This window comes from Vulpes vulpes, chromosome 9 (assembly GCF_048418805.1).
Source record: "Vulpes vulpes isolate BD-2025 chromosome 9, VulVul3, whole genome shotgun sequence".
NCBI lineage: Eukaryota > Metazoa > Chordata > Mammalia > Carnivora > Canidae > Vulpes > Vulpes vulpes.
The window spans coordinates 11,784,206-11,807,396 of NC_132788.1; the positions used below are offsets into that span (position 1 = coordinate 11,784,206).

General features: G+C 39.6%; 1 protein-coding gene across 2 annotated transcripts in view; it reads left to right on the forward strand.

Moving 5' to 3' along the window:
* COL4A4 (collagen type IV alpha 4 chain) overlaps positions 1–23,191 on the forward strand; it is a 127,394-nt gene that overhangs the window by 47,149 nt on the left and 57,054 nt on the right. For both annotated transcript variants that reach the window (XM_072719346.1, XM_072719345.1), the window contains 15 exons: positions 244–312; positions 4,117–4,152; positions 5,508–5,570; positions 5,980–6,015; positions 6,232–6,273; positions 9,400–9,480; positions 10,291–10,344; positions 10,617–10,676; positions 11,753–11,797; positions 12,100–12,153; positions 12,951–13,020; positions 13,560–13,664; positions 17,783–17,947; positions 20,661–20,750; positions 21,732–21,895. In XM_072719346.1, the coding sequence (XP_072575447.1) occupies positions 244–312; positions 4,117–4,152; positions 5,508–5,570; positions 5,980–6,015; positions 6,232–6,273; positions 9,400–9,480; positions 10,291–10,344; positions 10,617–10,676; positions 11,753–11,797; positions 12,100–12,153; positions 12,951–13,020; positions 13,560–13,664; positions 17,783–17,947; positions 20,661–20,750; positions 21,732–21,895 (1,134 nt within the window). The remainder of the gene's footprint in view (positions 1–243; positions 313–4,116; positions 4,153–5,507; positions 5,571–5,979; positions 6,016–6,231; positions 6,274–9,399; positions 9,481–10,290; positions 10,345–10,616; positions 10,677–11,752; positions 11,798–12,099; positions 12,154–12,950; positions 13,021–13,559; positions 13,665–17,782; positions 17,948–20,660; positions 20,751–21,731; positions 21,896–23,191) is intronic.

Consider the following 23,191-nt stretch of genomic DNA (forward strand, 5'->3'; position numbering starts at 1 on the left):
ATAATATAAATATATTAATAGATACCCTGTCTTTAGAGATTCATTAATAGGGCTTAACTGAATATTGAATAGATATGTATGAGAACCTTAGGATGATAGCAATAATGAAGAGAATAAAGAAATCTCCACTAGCGAAACATGACTATAATGGTATTTTACCAGTAATAATATTTCATGAAAAAAGGAAACACTGAAACAATCATATGCTTTCTTCCCCCTCTTAAGTGAATATTTTATTTTCAGGGCCTTCCTGGTGAAAGGGGAGAAAAAGGAAATTCAGTGTTCATTTTAGGTGCCATTAAAGGTATTCAGGTAAGCTTTATGATCATAGTGGGTTTAAAAAAATTATTTTTCCACCTAGGTAAACCCATCTCGGGAATATATATATATATCTTTTGAAATGTCCAGGAGCGCACCGTTTTTTATCATTACCCAGACTCTCTGGATGACACCATACTTCTGTGTGAAGACACTTGGCTTTAATTGCTCTGCCTGTAAAATTCCAGTATCTCCTAACTGTTCTTGCAAAGCGTGAAAGATACATTTATTTCAGGGTTTCTCAATCTTGGTACTATTGGCATCTGGGGCCTCATAATCATTTGTTGTGGGAGCTGACCCTGTGCATTGTAGGATGAAGAGAATCTCTGACCTTTACCCGTTAGATGCCGGCAGCATCCCCCCACCTAAATAATATCTCCAGGTATTACCAAATATGTCCCGGGAAGAAATATCACCCCGGCTGAGAAGCACGGGTTTATTTGTAGATAGACTGCTGTAATGCTAATACTTGCCATCTGGTATAAGAGGAATCAGCACTATTGAACTTGAAAACTGTGGAAACCTTATAGCACTATCCCGGGTAAATTAAATGCTTTTGTGTTTTTATGTACAATGACATACAAACATTGATAAATAAACTCTTAAATGACCACCTATACCTCTAGTATGAGTAGCATGAATAAGCAGAAGATCAGTAGATATAAATCAAGAGGAAAAATATGGTACATTTGCAAAACATGGTCATTTCTCTTGAGGAATAATATTCTGTAACAGTTAGATAAAACTTAAATTTCTTCTATTAGACCCTAATTTTTGTGCCACCATGGATGGACACACCTAAGTAGTGATTCCTGTAGTGAGCTCACAGTATATACAGAGCCTATACACACTTGTTAAACAGCAGGAACTATGTTTTTGTTAAAGGCTTAAATGATATGTTAACAAACTTAGCATCAAAACCAAGGTCATTCTAGGAAGCAGGATGGTGTATTGGGAGGAGTAAATTGACCCTTACCTTCTGCTGTGACTTTGAGCAACCCCCTCAAACTCTCTGAGCCTCATTTTCCTTATTTGTGAAAGAAAATGAAAATAATATCTAGCCTACCTTCCTCTCAGTGCTGGTGATCCACTGTAATAATTTATATTGAAGCACATTGTCAACTCTAATGCACTGTACAGTAGTAGTCATGGTAGGTTTTTTAAAATTTAAATTCAATTTAGTTAACAAAGTATTTTTTTAGTTTCCGAAGTAGAATTTAGTGATTCATCAGTTGCCTATAACACCCAGTGCTCATTACATCAAGTGCCCTCCTTAATGCCCATTACCCAGTTACGCCTTCCCCCTACTCACCTCCCCTCCAGCAACCCTCAGTTTGTTTCCTAGAGTTAAGATTCTCTTATGGTTTGCCTCCCTCTCTGTTTTTTCCTTATTTTATTTTTCTTCCCTTTCCCTAGGTTCATCAGTTTTGTTTCTTAAAGTCCACATATGAGTGAAATAATGTATTTGTCTTTCTCTGATTGACTTGTTTTGCTTAGCATGGTACCCTCTAGTTCCATCCACATTGTTGCAAATTTTATGTTTTTGGTGGCTGAGTAATATTCCACTGTGTGTGTGTGTGTGTGTGTGTGTGTGTGTGTATAATTATACATATGTATACACATCTTTATCCATTCATCTGCTGATGGACATCTGAGCTCTTTCCACAGTTTGGCTGTTGTGGACTTTGCTGCTCTAAACATTGGGGTGCAGGTATCCCTTTAGATCACTATGTTTGTATCCTTTGGATAAATGACTAGTAGTGCAATTGTTGGGTCATAGAGTAGTTCTATTTTTAACTTTCTGAGGAACATCCATATTGTCTTCCAGAGTGGCTACACCAGTTTGCATTCCCATCAGCTGTGTAAGAGAGTTCCCCTTTCTCTGCATCCTCACCAACATGTTGTTTCCTGAGCTGTTAATTTTAGCCATTCTGACCATATTAGTCATGCTGAATACTTTTTTGCAATAGTGCAAGAAAGAGTAAGTGGGATAGAAGGAGAAATGAATATAGAGAATTCCTCATCTTTTTTTTTAAAGATTTTATTTATTTATTCATGAGAGACACAGAGACAGAGAGAGAGGCAAAAACACAGGCAGAGGGACAAGCAGGCTCCATGCAAGGAGGCTGGTGTGGGACTCGATCCTGGGTCTCTAGGATCATGCCCTGGGCTGAAAGCAGTGCTAAACCGCTGAGCCACCTGGGCTGCCTGAGAATTCCTCATCTTAAAGAGAAACAGAAGATCCCTAATAAAAATGGCCTGCAAGGGGGCACCTGGGTGGCTCAGTTGGTTAGGTGTCTGACTCAATTTTGGCTCATGTTATGATCTCAGAGTTGTGAGATTGAATCTTACTTAAAGTTCTTTCTCCTGCTCTCTCTGCCTCTCCTCTAAAAAAAAAGTCTACAGATCAATAACTTTAAAGAAACAATACTTTTAAAAGTCCATATGCACTTCACAGCCATTTGGATTATTTTAAAAAATCAGAAAATTGTATGTGTTGGTGATTATGGGGAGAAATCTGAGCTCTTCTGCATTGCTGGTGGGAATGTAAAATGGTGCAGCTACTCTGGATGATGGTATCATGGCTCCTCAAAAAAATTAAATGTAGAAGCACTTTATGACCCAGCAATTCCATTTCCAGGTATATACCTGAAAGAAATGAAGGCAGGGTCTCAAACAGATATTTGTACCGCCAGGTTCCTAGTAGCATTATTCATGATAGACAAAAGGTGGAAGCAACCCAAGTGTCTATTGTTGGGTGAATGGATAAACAGAATGTGATCTATACATATAACACAGTATTATTCAGCCCTAAAAAGGACAGGAATTCTTTTTTTTCCCTTTGAAAGATAAGTGTTTTATTTTTTGAAAAAAAAAAAAAAAACAGTCATTCGGTGGTGGAGCCCTGCTAAGGACAGGAATTCTGACACCTGCTACAACACGGATGAAGCCTGAGGTCATTATGCTAAGTGACATAAGCCAGCTACAAAGGACAGATAAGATATGATTTCACTTATATGAGGTTCTTACAGTAGTGAGATCCACAGAGACCAAGAGTGGAATGGTGCTTGCTAGGAGCCAGAGGGAGGGGAAATGTATTTAATGGCTACAGTTGACACTGGGGAAGATGAAAACGTTCTGGAGATGGAAGATGGTGATGGTTGCCCAACAGTGTGGACATACTACATGCCACAGAACTGTACATTTAAAAATGGCTAAAATGCTGTTATCTTATGTATACTTTATATTTTACATTAAAAAATAAGCTATGTTCAAGAGAATATACACTCTTTGATTCATTAAGGCATGTAGTCTCAGGGCAGAACCACTGAGCTAGCTATAGGTGCACGTAGAGGCAGGCATGAGAGAATTTCTGCAAGAATTTCCTTTATATCTACTCTAGGGTGATAAAAAAAAAAAAAGGAGCAAAGTATCTGTTGAGGGAGGCAAGTTCTGGCAGTTAGACCAGAGACAGTTAAGCTGTTATGCAATGGGAGGACCTATGGATTGAGAATTTAGATTGTAAATGGAAAGATGAAAATCTCATCTCGACGCCATGTCATCAGGACTCAAGCAATCTTTGTCTGGTTTTGGCTGAGTAGAAGCAGGATTCCATGGTTAGGAATGGACACAGAAAGTCCTCTCCACACAGCCTTCCACAGTTGTCAACACTAAAAAACTGAACAGCCTGCCCAGACAGTCCAAATAATTCCTATGTGTATTCCTCTTTTACATCATGTGTGTTTTAGGGAAGTGGTGTTGCTCTTCTAAAGCAATGCATCATCGTTCCTCTTGCAGGGTGACAGGGGGGACCCAGGACCTCCTGGCTTGCCGGTAAGTCTCCTGATCAGGCTCTGTGCTTGTCTTTGCTCCTCCATCAGCCTGTGGTTCACACTGTCTGTGTCTTAGCAGATCGGACTGCATCATTTGCAGAACCCATCCAGTGCAAAGTGGAAGTGTAGATCCCTTGTTCAAAAATCATTAAGAATTCCAAGGTGGTGACAGCAGAGGGTTAAATCAGGCATGAGCCCCTATGTGGCCACACAGGTCCCAGCAGACTTCTGCTTACCTTCCTCTTCTGTCTTTTAATGATCATTTGGCATTACCTGGGTACATATAGTCACTTAATATTTGGGATGATAAGTCTCCCTCAAGTCTACCTAAATAATACATATCGAGTGGAAATGATACTGCTTTATACCATTCTGACTGCTGAATCAGTGTGTACTGCATTTAATTTTTTGCCTCTTCTTTTTTGCCCTGAAATTTGTAATGCAATGATTATATTAGTCTTTGAAATTAATCAATCGATGTTCACAAGATTAAAATTGAAAGCAGTTTTGCCTCCAAATTGATTAACCTATAATTTTGCTTGGTAACTTCTGGCTGTAGACAGGATGACTCTCCCACATTACTTTCCTCACTACCCCTGAAGCTCCGTTCGATATAATCAATGAGATACTTTCATGTTGCCATTAAAATAAGTACCAATTCATCCTCCTTGGGAGAGTAATTTCTTGCACACTCACAAATCATTTGATGTGGGCAGGTTGGCGGGAGAGCAGAGAGCCTCTCTTTAAGCTTCTAGGAATGTATAGCTGTAACCCCTCTTGGTGAATTTGTGTGGAATTATGCTACAACATACACGTCATAGAAAATTGTGGCAAAAAATAAATAAATAAAAAGAAAGAAAATTGTGGCTACATCACCTTAATCTTGAAGTGGGGGCATTTCTATTCACATTAACCTGATAGGACATGTTTTAAAAATATGATAAATAGTATAAATACATTCATAGTTTAATGTTAATTATTAATTAATATGAATTTTTTAAAAGCATCCTGATGTATATCAAAGTCATAACATCTATGCAATGTAGGGATAGCTGGTCACAAGCTTTCTTTGTTCTCTACTTTTGCTATTACAAGATTTATTTGTGAACAAGTGCATTGATTAATGTACTGAGAAGTCTTAATTCAATCTTAATATAGGAGTTGGTCACACCTGCCAGAGTGCTGCTGTCATATAGCTTTGGACCCTTATGGTACACAGCTCTGGGTACAGGGCAGATGTTTCTGGGACTGTGATTTCTTTGGAGGTTTTTGTCCACTAAAGGTTACATGTAGGTCTTGCTGTGAGTGATGATTCTGAGTTTTCGGAACTGATGTACTGGTGGTTCTCATGTTTAGGGACCGAAGGGGGCACGAGGACCGGCAGGCCCAAGGGGACAGCCAGGAGAGCCTGGGTTAACAGTAAGTATAGCCCTGCTCATTCCAATCCTCTCAAAACCCGGCCTGGATGTTTAAATTAAGAAAAAAAAGAGAGGGAGAGAGAGAGAGAGGGAGAGAGAGAGAGAGAGAGAGAGAGAGAGAGAGAGAGAAACGAAGGAAAGAAAAAAGGCAATTGCAGCCTTGTGTAGAGGGGACGGGTAGGTTGTTTGAGAGGTTATCACTGATGAATTCACGTACACCTCCCATTACCAGTGTGAGTTTATCTTGAAGCACAGGCCTGGGGAAACAAGGAGCCCAGCCATGAGAGGAAGCCCAGCATGCACGTTTTAAAATTCAGGGTTTTGTAAAGAGGAACCCAGGGCAACTTGCTCTGACACATTGTGATTCCTGTAGCTGACACTTGACTTGTGTATTTTTGCCATTGATGTAGGGTGCTCCGGGCCATCCTGGGAGACCAGGCTTGAAGGTGGGTGGTCATGAGTAACATACACCAAATCGAGACTGTCCGTGTGCAATGACATGAGTGACCACCGAGATCTGTCTGATTTATGTCTTTCCCTTATTAAACTTCCCAAAATACTCAATAAACTTCAATTAATTGCTTAACCAGAAGTCCTACTTGCTTGTAATTACCTTTTTAGTATTTAAAAGCATTACCTTTTTTTTCCCTTTTCTTTCCCAGGGTAATCCTGGTGTGGGAGTAAAGGGGCAAATGGGAGACCCGGTAAGAATCCCCTTTTGCACGGAGGAGCAGATGTTAAAATGTGTGTGCTGCCCGGGTGGCAGAGGCTGTTCTGATTATCACTTAAATTGTGTTCATTATCCAGTCACTGCCCAATTTTATGGCTGAGGATTTTTTTTCCTGAATTATTATGGCACCATTACCCTTGACTGTAAAATGACAGTTCTGACAAAATTTAGCACTAAATCCAAGTGAATGTATAGGACACATTTTACCCCAGCAAAAAGAGATCGAACATTTCTGATAATTTAGTATATCCAGAGTGACGGTTTGTTTAATTACTGATTTTCTTGGCTTAATTACACAAATTTCCTCAGAAACCTAAACTCCACATGTAAATAAAAGTGTAAATTCCTGGAACCAAAAGCATTTAGCAACACCATCTCTCACTCCCTCCCCCTCTCACACTCATCCTCACTGTCCTTCCCTGCTCTCCCTCACTCCCATAGTCCTTTCTGCTGAGGCAGGAAACTTAGCAAAGATAAGCTTTAAAAAGGTATTTTAAGATGCCAACTCATCTGCAAACAATCTGAATGGCTAACAGTTGGTAAGTGGCTCATGCAAACAACTGTGGGTAAGTAGATCCTGAATGTCTACACTGTGCCAGGCTAGGATTGGTGCTGGATGTGGGGATGTAGAAAGATAGACCTGATCCCCATTCTCGTGGAGTTCCAGTGTGTTTGGGTCAGTTATGGCACAGCCATTAAACAAAATGACTCGATTGCCCAAAATATATTGGAAGACTTCATGATGTGTAGACATACCCATGATAGTGTTTTGATCAGAAAGCACAGGTTACAAAAGTATAAGCTCAAATTTGTAAAAAAACAACACGAGACATTAAAATATACACTTAGAGCAGAATTTTGCAACCTCAATACTATTTCCTTGTTGTGAGGGCTGTCTTGGGCATTGTAGGATGGTTAGGTGCATCCCTGGTTTCTACCCACTAGATACCAGTAACAGTACTCCCCTCTCAGTTGTGACAAACTAAAATGTGTTAGGATCTTGCCAGATGTCTCTGGGGGTGGGGAGTAGTAGTATGTACAATGGCTTACACTCTTTCCATAAAAACCACTAACTTAGAAAAACGGGTGAAAGGGAATATACTAAAACACGGTTTTTCAAACTTGGGAAGTCATGGACTTCCAGAGAATGTGCTTGTCAAAGCCCCAGAAGCTCATGCACCCCAGCTCAAGAAACACTACCTTGTGGAATGAGACCGACATTGCTAGTTTAGGGACCTCAGCACCAGTGCAATCAGATGCAGTTGCAAACTTAGGCCATAGAATCATGTGGAAATGTTTGGCTATGAGATAGCCATTCAGATTATCCAAAATATGGTTATTCTAATTCTTTTGGATTGTCTGCTAAATCAAAACATCATTGTGAAATTTTGACACAGAGCTCTTGGGTGTTCAAGAACATGTTTGCCCACATAACACTACCCCAAATGGTTGTTTCTAATTTGTCTTAGATGATATGATCATGGACCATTTACATTTTGTTCTTTGTGATTCGTGTTCTTTGTACTTTTTACTAAAATGAATATATGGTACTTTTTTCAATGTGAGAAAATAGCGGCATGACCAACATTTTGAAGAAACTCCCTTGCTTGTCAGCTTTTATGGGTTTTGCTCAGGCTTATTACAGTTGCAAGAATAAGCATGGTTGTATTTACCAATACATGTTACTCACTTGCTTGTGTATAGTATTATTCTGCCCCAAATCCCACTTACCAAAAACATTAATGACTTAATAATGATAAATTTGAGAATCATCTTTGTTCCACTTAAGGTAGTAAGTACTAAGCATTTTATGGGCATTATCTAGTTAATCAAATAATACTTTGAAGTAGGCAGCTTATAATGCCCATTTCATGGAGAAGGAAAGTGAGATTCAGAGGAATCAAGGAAACAAAGGCTAGGAAAGATTTTAAGGAACTTGTCCAAAATGGCGGTCAGTAAGGTCCTGGTTTGCAAATATAGGTGACCTGCTCTGTCACCTGCTCTTAACTGTGTCTAAGTGCAGAAGATTAGAAATAGTGAGAAAAGTAAAAAAAAACAAAAACAAACAAACAACAATTATCTGCTAATTAAGGGTGAGAATTTATGCTTATATTATGGCAAACCCAATTCACGGGGCATTTTACTCCCAAGAGAATAACATTGCTATTAACATAAATGACAACTTTTGGCTAATTATTTTATAGAGAGAGTTTAAACATATTGTTGAATACAAATTAGAAGTGACCTAAATCAGGGGTGCCTGGGTGACTCAGTCAATTAAGCATCTGACTCTTGATTTTGGCTCAGATCATGATCTCAGGGTGGTGAGATCAAGCCCTCTGTCAAGCTCCTCCCTCACTCAGCAGGGAGTGTAGTAGAGATTCTCGCTCTCCCTCTCCTTCTGCTTTTCCCCCCTGCACCTGCTTGTGCAAGTGCGTGCACACCCAGTCTCTCTCTGTAAAATAAATAAATAAATAAATAAATAAATAAATAAATAAATCTATCTTTAAAAAAGAACCTAAATCTAACCAGAGTGGAATGGCTTAATAAATGATAGCATATTCTTATGATAGATTATTGCAAGGGCACTAAAAATCAGGTTTTTGAAAAATTTCTAGTATGATTGGAAAATGCACAAAAATTTGTACTATAAAAGACAAAATTATTTAAAAACTTTAACAAAATATAAAAATATAAGCCATACTCAGTATTTTAAATTGTTTACATATCTTATATAATATTCTGCTTATATTTTAAATTGTATTTCGTACATCATTTGATCACATACACATATGGGTACACATGTACATGTATGTATATGCACACAAGCACACACAGCACGAAGAACCATGCCAAAGTTTTGATAGAGATCTCTGACGGTAGGATTATGAATCACTTTTTTGGTTTTGAAATTTATTTTTAATGATAAGTATATGAAAAACAATACATGATATGTTTGCCGTGATTTATATTTTAAATCCATGCCACGCAGGATTGTATGCATTGTATAACAATACGTGGGTGAAAATCTTTGTTTCAAATTTTATTTCAAAATAAAGTTAATATGAAATTCCTACTATCTTAATTTTTTTTTTGAAAGGGTGAGGTTGGCCAGCAGGGTTCTCCTGGGCCCACCTTACTGGTACAGCCACCTGATTCCTGTCTGTATAAAGGAGAAAAGGTAATTATCAGTCTATATGTTGCCTTGATAAAGTAGTAGTAGCCAACATTTGCCGAACATGTAGCTGTGCCAGCAAAGTGCAGGGCACCTAGAGATATCCCTGCATTAATCCCAAAGCAATCTCAGCAGACTGCTACTGTTATTAGCCTCATTGTACAGACTTGAAAAATGAGGCTTAGGAAAATTACCCATGTACTCAGGTTTATTCAGTTGCTGAGTCACAGACCTATTGTGGGCTGCTAAATTGTGACATGTCCTCCAGAATATAGTGCCCTATTGATACCGTCTTTGATAAATGGGCTGAAAGGACCACAGGAAGTCCCGTTGTCTTTAAGGTATTGCATATGGGGTTTGATGTTTTGATAACTGAAAAGGTAGCAGGTGCATAGTACTGGGCAGACTCTTGGCGAATTGACCACTTCCTCTGTCAGCCTGTAGTGTGGATGTTACTGATGCCACATGCAGATTCTGTTGTCAATTTTCAATTACCGAATTAAATTTCACTCATTTGCTCAAAATGAACCACTCTTCTCAATGACTGCATTCCCAGCTTGGATCTGCTGCCCTGATTCTGTGGTGGTCACGCCCCCTACACCTCATGACACACACCTCTCACACAGAGCTGGCCTGAATAGTGTCAGGTTTTACAAGTGCACCTGCGCCTTAGTCGCAAACCAGCGACAATTGAAGAGTAATCCTTTATTTTTAAAATTAGTAAAATGCTTCTTGAAGAGATAATGTCTGAAAGATGTAGAATTCAGTATGTTAAATAATAAGAATAAACCAGATTATATTCATTATGATTTTTAGGGCGTAAAAGGAATGCCTGGTATGATTGGACCTCCAGGACCACCGGGACCCAAGGTAGTTTACTGAAATACCTTTTTTTTTTAATCTATAGGATAAGATATCTTAGTTTAAAAAAATTATTTTTGCATGGTCTTTATCATTGATTTAATGCTAATATATATTCCTAGAAGTTTTCACTATTTTATCATAATTCCATAGGGCATCTATTCTAAGGTAGTTGTTTTCTTTAAGGTGCTGGCAATAATTTTTATTTCGTCTTGTTTTTGCATTCCATGTCGCTGAAATATTGTTGCTTGAATGCCTCTAAATGTTGTCATCTCTTTAAGGGAGAACCTGGAATTGGACCAAAAGGAGAGAAGGGTATTCCTGGGTTCTCAGGACCTCGGGTAAGGATCACTCATGCCATTCATGCTATCGCTGACATCAGTGAATTGGAGGTTGTCCTCTCTCACATTTTTATAAAACTAGATCAGTATTGGGGCACTTGGGTGGCTCAGCAGTTGAGTGTCTGCCTTTGGCTCAGGTCATGATCCCGGGGTCCAGGGAATGAGTCTCACAGTGGGCTTCCCTCAAGGAGCTTGCTTCTCCCTCTGCCTATGTCTCTGCCTCTCTCATGAATAAATAAATAATATCTTTAAAAAATAGATCAGTATTTCTAACAACTTAAAAGTAGAGACTTTCTCAAATAAGAACGGTATTCTTTGGACAAAAATTATGTAAGAGCTACATGTCCCAACAAAACATCCCTTCCGGTGACATTATTTAAGTAAAATGGGCAAGCAGAAGATAGAATTGGTGGGAAGTAACAGGATTGTGGCATTTCCTGCCACAGTGACCCACTGTCACTGTGATAGCAGCTTGGAATTAGTCATTTAAGCCTCATTGATAAAAGAGGGTACTGATCTCAGGGCAGTAGCTACAAAAAAATATAGCATCAGGACTCAGACGTCACCACACATGCCACTAATGGGGTCACCATTGATAGAGTCACTCTAGAGGCCAGAACCCCTGTGGTCAAGGGCACTGAGTTTATATGGCTCCAGATTCAGTAGCTAATGGGTGACATTGGCTTCCATGATAATTATTTTTTTGCTAACAATGCACAGAATACCTATTAATCTCTAGACAAATTATAATGAAATGATTCAAAAAATATTTAACCCAGTGCAAGCATCAGGCTAAATAAGTTAAAACCCAAGAGCAACAACAACAAAAATATGTTCTTAATTTGAAACAGTGGCAAGGACATGAATTTTTAAAATAAAAGTGAAGGTCAGTTAAAATAGCAAATGTTATAAAGAGACTGAATCTACTTTATATGTATTTCCTTTTACTCAGCTACCTTTGCAGATGAGATGAAAGAGCCATAAAGCAGTTTCATAAGATGAAAAATAATGCATTGAACTGGTTTCAAGCACTTTGATTTCATTCTCCTTGTGTTGATGTTTTGTGATTTTATTAGGGTGATCCGGGTTCCTATGGCTCTCCAGGTTTTCCAGGATTAAAGGTAAATATACACAGTTAAAGAGATGATAAGTACATATTTATTCATAAATGCAATTCAGTGTCATTCAAAAGTAGTGGCAGGGCATGAAAGTATGCATTAATTGGAAAAGGAGACACATTTATTTTACAGATTGCAGGATCTAGCTGTAGATACAAAAACTAACACCAAAATTCTCTGATACGACCCAACTGAGATTTTGCACAGAATCTCAGTGAGCACGTGTCATTCAAATGAAACAAGAATGGGATAATTTGTCACCCAGTCAGTTTTTTTTTTTAAGTCATGTTTGTGGTTATTTATAGGGGGAACCAGGACTGTTTGGAGATCCTGGATCATTTGGATTTGTTGGCCCAAAGGTAAAAAAGCAGGTGTATTTGAGTACAGCCTAAATAAAATTCTCTGTCCCTCATGTTACCTAATTCATTTTAAAAAACACTTGAAAGAATCATTAAAAAAACTTAGCTTTTGGAAGAGACAGAGTTAATTTTGCATATTTTATGTCAATGCATGTCATAACGATTATGTTCTACATTTGAGAAAGAATTCAACCTTTTGAAGGTGAATAATAACGAAAGTTTCAGAAATTCTGTGGGGATCACCTCGTATCATGACTAAAATCAGAGAGAGCAGGGGAGTGCTCCCTGCTTTCGCTACTGTGTTTTTTTCTTCCCTTTGTACCTCTGTACCCTCACATCCAGCATTTGCTCGGGACAAGCCATGGTGGCAGTAAGGGAACACAGTTGAGAAGGACAATATTTGCTGTTAAAATAAGATGTAGATTCAGATTCTGTAAGTGAATAGACAACTTGTCCTAGATGCTAAGTTTGACATCCATGCTCAGAGCACATCTAAGAAACTTCATGGTTTCAGAGGTATCTAATCTATGGGCATGAAATAGGTTTTTTTGGGGGGGGGGTAATTTTTTTCTTTTGTGAGAGTTTTGCCAGGTGGTCATTTACTTCTGCTGGTAGGTTGGGGTGGCTGCAGGGGTGTCGGATGCCTTTGTCATTCCCAGAACTCCATGAACCATTCCTTTTTCTACTCATCCTGTAATCTTCATTTCTTATATGAATACACTCTTGGGCCATCTGATGGTTACACGCCACATGACAAACAATGTTTCTAAGAAAAGTGTATGAATGAATGATTTCAGGGGGATCCTGGAGACCGTGGGTACCCAGGACCACCGGGTGTTCTGGTAACTCCATCTGTTCCACTCAAAGGTTTGTGTTCAGTTTGCTTCCTCCATAAATTATTAGGAGATGGGACTTGGGTGGCCCTGCCAGGAGAGTCTGGCCCAGTATATGGGCAGGTTGCATACTTGGTATGCTAAATATATTAATTTTAGAAAGGATATATAATTTATAAGTGCAGGTAGACAGGTGCATCTGAATCATCTCTATTGGCAGAAGACTCTCAATGTTATTTTAGTATGCAGAAATGTGTATTATGTCACCTTTCTAAAAGCGTTTTTTTTTTTAATTGCTAAACCATTTGACTAAGACCTACCAAGATGCTGCCCTCCAGAAAAAAGTGACCCATATCACTGAGAAAGACAGTGCTGCTCCAAGTTCATGGGTCTGCAGAGCAGGGGCAGCCGAAGGGGTTCTAATCTAAGATACTGCATTTTTAAATGTGGTGAGAAATTGCAAGAATGGTCCCCTAGTGGTGCTCCACCAAGCCTCACAAGAAGTAATTGTGTGTGAATTTTAAAATGTATGTATGCATTTATCACACTGACATGTGCTGTTGTTTTGGGCAGGCCCTCCAGGGGATCCCGGGCGCCCTGGCCGCTATGGAGAAATGGGGTCCGTTGGACCACCTGGTCCCCCTGGTCCCCCAGGTCCACCAGGGGAAGTCTGTGCAGGTAGGACACTCCACTGGCTTCTGTGTGCGAGGTTTCTGACAGCCTCACCCTCACCTCTAGCTGATACTAGATCAACCAGGAGTGTTTCAGAAAAACTAATGGCCATCCCACCCCTTAGACCAGGAATGTTGGGCTTTCTGGGACGTGGACCTAGGCGTCTGCTATTATAAAAGCACCCCCCGCCTTTTCTTTTTTTCTAATGGACAGCGGAGCTTCAGAACCACTGAACTCAAACCAATTCATGGCTTCCTTTGAAGAAATCCAGGTTCCTTGGCTGCACCTTAGAAATATTCAGTCAGCATCTCGGGGGGGCGGTGGGGTATATGTGTTATCTCCGGGGCATCCTACAAGATTGTCACAGTCAGTGAAGATTTGGAAATCAGTGCCAGGGGTAGAGTGTTTTTTCAGGTGTTACAACCCTCTTGGAAGACTCTCCCTGTCAACTTTTGTTCATTAAAATTGAGTTCCTCTTCTACGTAAAAGGTGGAAATACAAATCATGAATTTAAAAATGTTATTACTTAAAAAAATTAAACAAATAAAATGGGACTCAGCCTTAGTTAAAAAACCAAAACCAAAACAACAGTCCTCATTCCCCACCCCCCCAAAAAAATCTGTATCCCTTCCAAAAACCAACCAGCCAACCAACCAAAAACACCTTAGAGCCATGGTAAGAGTTGAGGAAGAACCTGGGAAAGAATCCTATCGATAGAGGACTTTAAACTCCTTCAAGTGCTGTGCTGGTTAATAGGACCAAGTAAGCTTAGGAATAGACATGTAGAGGGTATTTGCATTCCGTGAACTCAGGAGAACTGATTTAACATGAAGGGAGAGAGTCTTGAAAAGATGCCATTTTATCCAGTCTGTGTCTCTTGTTCTATTTACTGAGAAGGAGTAAGAAGTTTCCTGAGATTCATCTGTTAACTACAAAATTCTTTTTTTTTTTTTTTTTAATTTTAAAATTTTTTTTTAATTTTTTATTTATTTATGATAGTCACAGAGAGAGAGAGAGAGAGGCAGAGACACAGGCGGAGGGAGAAGCAGGCTCCATGCACCGGGAGCCCGATGTGGGATTCGATCCCGGGTCTCCAGGATCGCGCCCTGGGCCAAAGGCAGGCGCCAAACCGCTGCGCCACCCAGGGATCCCACAAAATTCTTTAATATTTCACAAATCTTGCCTTTCACTTTGTGGGATCTGATAACCCACCACAAAGGTGGCAAAGCTTTGTTTCATTTGGTTGATTTAATCTATAGATACCGTAGCCTTGGCTTACCTGACCCAGGACTATATAAGTCATGTCGAGAGTCCTCAGCTGCTCCGGAGTCATTAGCCCCTGGTCTTAGATTTCTCCTTTTGAAGCTTGTTCATAATAAAATAGTGGCTCTAGCAGATTGAAATAAAAACTCAGTGTGAGCAAGCAACACATATTTCTAGCAGATTGAAAATATAACAAATATAACAGAAACAACAAATATAACAAATATAGCAAATATAACAGATTCTTCATTCCACAAGATTTTTAAAAAGAATTAACCCAGTTGCTTTCTTTTTTTTTAAGATTTATTTATTTGTTTGTTTGTTTATTTAATTATTCATTCATTCATTCATTCATTCATTCACAGAGAGAGAGAGAGAAAGAGAGAGGGAGAAGGAGAGAGGCAGAGGGATAAGCAGGCTCCATGCAGGGAGCCCAACGTGGGACTCAATCCTGGGTCTCCAGGATCAGGCCCTGGGCTAAGGCAGCACTAAACCTTTGAGCTACCCAGCTGCCCAACCCAGTGGCTTTCAAATCTTGACTACAATCCATTATAAAATATATATTTTATATTATATTGCATTTGCATTGCATTGAACACACGTGTGTATCCACATATACATATGATTGAAACACATATTTCAAAAACAGAAAGAAAAGGAACATGAATTTCACAAAATAATGCCTTTTTGTGTATGATGTACTCTGTTTTCTTTTTTTTTATTTATCTTTTTTTTTTGTACCCTGTTTTCTATGCTACTTTTTTCTTTTGAAAAAAAAAGTTTAATGCTGGCCACAACTTAATTGATTTCGTGGGTGGTCAGGGCTGCTATATGCCATACACTACAACCCATTTTCCCCGTTGGAAGGTGGTTGAGGATTTTCCATGGCACGGGGACAAGACACCAGGTGGTATTGAGGTCCATCCAATGACTGTAGAGGTTTGGAAACAGGTCTTAGGAATGGCATGAGGACAGATGGCAGCCAAATCCACAGGAGCACATTTCATTTAGGTACACCAAAGTCCATAGCCTTTATTTTACATATCTTATTTTATAATCATCTAAAGTATTTACCATGCAATAAGCAGGGATTTAGAGTTAGATACCTGTGACTGAATCCCAGCCCTGCCACTTAATATAGTATATGGAAATAGTTATGTATTCACACTGTGGACTAAAAATGTTCCAGGTTCTACTATACAAGCTGTGTGGTCTTAGGCATTTAGTAAACCTCTCTGTGCTTCAGTTTTCCCATTTTCAGGGTGCAATTCTCGTTAGGGTTGAAAGAGCTTATATGTATACCATTCTTAGAATACCATTAGCTATGTTAGCTATTATTATTATTACTCATAATCGGCTTACACTGTGCCTTATCTATAAGGCATAAACTTTGTGAGACTGTTGGAGGAGTAAGCATAATATTTGAAAGTATATGGGAAGCCCCAGCACGTAGGCACACAATAACGAACGCTGTTAATTTAGCTAGCGGGCTACTTACTGATTACTGACGAGGTTTCAGTTGTCTATTGCTGAGCAAATCACCCAAAACTTACTGGCTTAGAACAACAGTAAGCATATTACCCCTCACTCTGTGGTTCAAGAGTTCAGGAAGGGCTAAGCTGAGCAATTCTAGATAGAGATGTTCCTACGATGGCAGCCAATGTAATGGCTGAGACCAGAACATGAGGACTGGCTGGGCACCTCTGTCTTCTATGTTTCATATAGGCCCATGGCCTGTCAGGCTCTGTCATTCTTTACGCTTCCTTATAACATGGTGGCTTCAGAGCCATGATATTGCTTCCCTGGTGGCTCAGAACTCCAATCCCAAGCATTTCAGCTCACAAGGCAGAAGCTGAATCATCTTTAATGACCTATTCCCAGGGTCTTATATCTATAACGTCACTCCTGCTGTACTTCATTAGTCCAAACAATCACAAAAGGCTGTCACCCTCAAGGGGAAAGGAACACGTTACCTCTTGCTAGGAGAGCGTCAAGGGAAAGCAGGATTCAGTTTTGACTCACTGAGACCTCACAACACACTGAACATCCATCTATCTCTGCATTCATTGAGTATGTGCAATGACCAGATATTGCATAAGGTCCTTACATGAATTATTTTATTTAATCTTCATGACAAGCTTCTGAGGTAGATATAGATGATTTAAAAAGTTCAGTAGCTTACTTTAGTACATGTGGCTGGAGAGAGAGAGGTCGGGTTCAAATGCAGCACCTCTTGGCCTTCCCACCACCTGACTTGCTATGAAAGATTTGGTATTTTATGTCTCACATAGATGACCTAAGAGTCCATGTTTTTATTCACTACATGTGCTAACTTAATCATTCAGATTAACCAAATTATTAAAGTGGAAAGATTGAAAATGATATTTTTAATCAAATAATATGTATTCCCCCCCATCCCATAACCCTAAATGATAGAGAAAAAGTAAGAAAATCTGATTCCTCAAACTGGTTTCCATTTGTGTGCTAATTTCAAAGAAAGTGAGGTATTTTGATGGCTGCGCTATTAAGTTAATTTTGAAGTATTCTTTTTCTTTTAAAATATTTACAGCCTGGATCCCTGGGTGGCGCAGCAGTTTGGTGCCTGCCTTTGGCCCAGGGTGGGATCCTGGAGACCCAGGATCGAGTCCCACGTCGGGCTCCCGGTGCATGGAGCCTGCTTCTTCCTCCACCTGTGTCTCTGCCTCTCTCTCTCTATGTCTATCATGAATAAATAAATAAAATCTTTAAAAAAAATAAAATATTTACAGCCTAAGGAAGAATGTACTGATTTTTGTTTCTTCTAAATGAAAGTTTATTCTGGGAGATATATACGTGGTTTTCATTCTCAATTTCTCTTGGAGGCATGATGGGACCCCCTGGACCAAGAGGATTTCCTGGTCATCCAGGATTTCCAGGGGCAGCTGGTATCCCAGGGAGAGCGGATTTCAGTCCAGGAAAACCAGGGAAACCGGGACCTCCTGGGTTGCCCGGAGCACCAGGGCTGCAAGGACCCCCAGGATCAGATGGTAAAATGCTCTTTATTCATGTTTATTGGCATTTATGTTGCAAGTGATAATTGCAGTGTCATGCGGAAAATGTGACTTTCTAAACATTTTTTTTAATTATCGAATATTTCATGAGCCAAGTTAGTATTATCAATAATACAAAAAATGTAGACTGATGTTGGATATCACATCAGCTAAAGCATATGAAAATCTTTGGTTGAGAATTTAAGTGTGAATTATGGAATTTTGTAAATTAATATGATTTTTACTTTTTAAATGTAGTTTTAATTTTTATCAGAGTTATAGAGGGACTCGACTTGAGAATCAAACAGTTCTATGAAGCCTGTTGTGAAGATTTGCCATACCAGGCAATCCTTCTACTCCTTCCTCCCCAGGGGAGATTTTCACACAAGTAGTTGGATTTTCTGCTATTTGCCTTTCTAGTGACCTGCAATGTACTTGTATTGCTATTTCTTAATTCTTTTTTATTTTTTTTTAGAGAGCGAGTGAATGAGGGGGTGGGGGGGTTAAAGGGAGAGACAGAGAGTCCTAAGCAGACCCTGCACCCAGTGTGGAACCTGACACAGGGCTCAGTCTCATGACCCTGAGACCATGACTTGAGCTGAAGTTAAGAGTCCCTTAACCGACTGAGCTACCCAGGCACCCCACTGTTTTTTCATTCTTGAGTTTGAGCCTCATCTTTTGACTTCCCTCCATAGAAGATGAAATGAGCTCTCTTTCCCACCCCACTGCACATATGCACATGTTCCACTCCCCAAACCCATTCATTATAGTTATTATCTTTATTTTGATTAAATATTCATTATTTACAATGAATGGTTACATAAGAGTTATTCAGCAGTTCAGCCATATAATGATATACATTATTACTTTTCTAGCAAAATATTTTGTTAATAATTATCTTGTTTTCTTCGTGTGTTTGCTTGGTTTTTAATATAAATTCTTGCTAATTCAACCTCAAACTGTCTAGGATTGTATAAATCTCCATTCTAACTCATCAAATATGTTATCAATATTATCTCTTTGAATAAATCTCTCCTGGAGCTTTTTAACCTGTTCAGATTAGGTCAGGTTGCACTTTTTAAAAAGATTTATTTATTTATTTATTTATTTGAGAGAGAGAAAGCACGCTCATGAGCAAGGGGAGGAACAGAGGGAGACACACAGACCACCTGCTGAGTGGGAGCCACACTCTAAAAGCTGCAAAGCTCTGCTCTAAGAGCTTATGGAAATTTTTCTTCTTTCCCCCAATACCCTTAAATTTCACAAAGGCTTGCCTCTCTGTGAGCACATTTGCATTTATTGGTGGGCACTCAGTGGGCACGTTCAAGCCAACACAAATCCTCCATTTCTGGAAAAATTACTTGAAGTGTTTCTCTGAAGACACTTTCTCCTTCATTTTCCCCTGTTTTCTCCTTCTGGACTCTCTATATTTACCTGTTAGAGAATCCACTCCCCATGTCTCTTTCTCTCATCTTTATTCTTCTTCACCTTTTTATTTTTCTGTTCACACTTTCTGGTAGATTCCCCCAACTCCATCTCACAACTCTGCTCCAGAATTCTTCAATTTCTGCTTTCATAATATATATTTTTTTAATTTCTAAGGGTATTGTGGTTGCTATTCTGTTTTTACTGTTTTCTTTTGTAGCCGTCTATTCATATTTTAAGAATGAAATGCCTTCCTTCATCTACTTTTTAAACTATAAAGTTTATTTCAAAGTTTTCTTCTTGTTACATTGTCTGTTACCTCCAATTCTGAGAGGTCATAGTTACTGTTGTAATTTTCCAGAAGGAGATTTTAGGATTGAACTGTTTCTTTAACCGGTCATCCTGATTGGGGCACTACTGTTATTCTACTTCAAGGTACCAATACCTGGAGGCCTGGTGGGGCTCAGTCAGTTAAGCATCCTCTTGATTTCAGCTCAGATAATGATCTCAAGGTCCTGAGATCGAGCCGCGTCAGGCTCTGCAGGGCATGGAGCCTGCTTAAGATCCTCTCTCCCTCTCTCTCTGCCACACCTTCCCCTGCTCTCTTTCTCTCTCTCTTAAAAAAAAAATCCTGAATTCTGGGAGAGATTTCTCATGCAAATTGTGTTCTTTGCTGCCTTTCTGCACAGCCTGCTTAGAATTCAGCTTTTCATGGTCTGTTAGGTTCTTTCATAATTTTTTTTTTTGCTGTTGTTCTCTTTCTGTTTTTCATTGTCCTGTGGGCTTACCCATTTTTATAATATTCCTTTACTGTTTGCTATTTTACTGGGATTTGGAGAGAATAAGGAATTTATTGTATGTGTTTTTTGTCACCTTTTATCAGATGTCTCCGAATTTGTGCTTTTATGAGCTGTGCTTTATGCTTTCTTAATTTGGTAATTATTCATAATTGAAGGAGCAAAAGATCCTTACCATACAGTTATTTTGTTTGTGTGGTTGGATGGTTTGGTTTGGTAGTTCTGTTGTCCGTTGCCTTGCTCTGCAACCTCTAAATTGGGGTTGAGAGTAGGATGGCTTTATCAGTGGTTGTAGCAGCAGAAACATGCTGTGACACTTGTAGTGTCTGTTTGTATATATATGTTCTTAGAGAGAGAGTCATAGGAAAGGAATGGAAAAAAGGTGGGCTTGAGGGGAAAATGGAAGTACAGGAGACACTTGCACTTGTTCTGTAGAAGACAGTCACAAAAACTGTGATTCTCTCATCTCCCCCCTCCCTACTGTGAAGTTATATATTGTAGTGTTGGGCATCCTGGACCACAAGGGATAAAAGGCAAAATGGGTCCTCCAGGAAGAAGAGGCTCGAAAGGAGAAAAAGGCAAGTATGCATCAAAGGTGGAATTTCCAGGAGACAGCAGCACATGGGGGCTTGGGGGCATTTATGAAGTGGGCAGTGGGGCCTTTCGCTTCAATGTGTTATACGCCTATGAGCACTCCTCTTCATTATGCGGTACTTATGAGGTGATTAGAATTTACCAAAAGTCAAGTCCTTGTATCTGAGAGTCTAAAGGAAACACTTCCCTGCTGGGAAATTTGTCTCAGAGTGGTGACTTCTTTTCATGAGATCCTTCTCATGAGATCCTTTTTATTCCTTGAAAAAGCAGAGATATGATAGTATGGATCTTTTATTTCATTTTCTCTTTGCGGGTCCATATTTCCCAGACTCATCAAATGCCTCTGGCCGTATGTTTCTCCACCTTAAAAGTTGTTTCATGCCTTTTTGACCATTTGGGATAGGTAGGTATGAGAGCATAAACACAGCTGATTTTGATTATCCTAAAGCCATATTTTTTAGATTAAAAGTCCCAATGTTAGAAAATGCATTGTAGGGAATTATCAATTATAATATGCAATGCAGTCAATAATCCTTTTTCACATATTATTTTGTTTATTTATTTGTTTAGAGTTTATGCTCCAACCCAATTTTCTTCCTGTTTCTTCAGGAAAAGAAATAAAAGACTTTCATACTTTTAAAAATAAGATGTTTCATTTTTAAAAATTTCTTTGGTAGAATTGCATGTCAGCTTTTCCCCCGAGAGTTTGTTAAGATGGATTTTTTAAAGACCCAAAACATCCCCTTTGTCTAGAAATGGTATATCTGCCCCCCAACAGACCATGCCTAGGTACCCCTACACAGTGCCCCAGGCCCCAAATCACACATTAATAGTTGTGTGTGATAAAAAAAACTATGTACATGAGACCTTTCTACTCTTATTTGCATTATTGGTTTGATTCAGTAAAGACTTTTTGGGATTTTATGCAGGAAATATGACAAAGCTGCCTTTTATCCTCTGTCTAGGAAATGCGGGGCTCTGTGCCTGTGAGCCTGGTCCCATGGGCCCACCAGGCCCTCCAGGACTTCCTGGAAGGCAGGGTAGTAAGGGAGACTTGGGGCTCCCTGGGTGGATTGGAGAGAAAGGTCACCCAGGCCCTCCTGGTGCTGAAGGATCTCCAGGATCACCAGTGAGTAGCTCTTACCAGTAACAATCTTTATAGTTGAAAGAGACAGATAGAGATAAAATTCAATTGTACCACGTTTTAATGTATAGTATGATATAGATTTTATGTTTTGAGCCTATGCATATATTAACGATAAAAAAAATCATCATTCATCAAACTAAAATTTTTTGAGCACCTGCTATGTTCCAGGTGCTGTTATCGGTGCTGGGGATACAGTAAAGAGCAGAGGACAGTCTCTGCCCTCCTGGGGACTCCAAGGAGTTGGATGAGCACATACTATGTAACAAAAATATAAGTGCATATGGCTGATGATGATAAAGGCCATCACCATCTAGTGTGGCTTGAGGGTCAGAGCTGGAGGAGATGAAGTCAAAGAAGTGGCTGGAGGTTAGGATGAGTTGCAGAGCATGGGGTTTGGTAGGTGGGTGGGATTTGACCTTTTACTCTGGGTGACATGGAATAGCCAGTGGAAAGCCTTAAGAGAGAGACATAATCTAATGTTAGCTTCGAATGGATCACTCTGGTAGCTCTGGTAAGAACAGATCACAGGAGACAAGAGAAGAAGTAGGGAGATGAGCTGGGTGATGATTACAGTAATCCTGGTGAAATGTAATGGAAGACAGATTAACGTGTTGGTGCTGGGAATGACGAGAAGTGGTCATCTTCTTGAGATGTTTTGAGGACAGTGCTAACAGATGGGCTTTTAGGTTGGACATGGGAGCTTAGAAGAAGAAAAGTTAAGGATGAAACCCAAATAGGGAAGACAATATGAGGAGTAGGTGTGGAGAGTGGGGAAGAAAGCAGTCTTGGGGGCAGACCCGGTGGTTCAGCGGTTTAGCGCTGCCTTCAGCCCAAGGTGTGATCCTGGAGACCCAGGATCGAGTCCCGCGTTGGGCTCTCTGCATGGAACCTGCTTTTCCTCTGCCTGTGTCTCTGCCTCTCTCTCTCTCTCTCTCTCTCTCTCTCTCTCTCTGTCTCTCATGAATAAATAAATAAAATCTTAAAAAAAAAAAGAAAGCAGTCTTGGTGGGTACATCTTAAATATGAGAGGCCTGTTAAACCAGCAAGTTGAGATGTTGAATAGGTGGTGAGATGATATTCAAGTACAGGATTCAGATGAGAGATCCAAGCTGGAGATACAAATATTGGCTTAGTCAGGGTTTACGTGATATCTCATGCCACAGAGCAGATGGATCTATTTTGAAATGTTTTGCCTTCACTCACCATTACAAGTGACTCAAGTTGAGGAACAACCTTTCAGCTACGGGTCAGAGGGTCCTACGGGCACTCCTCTGGAGG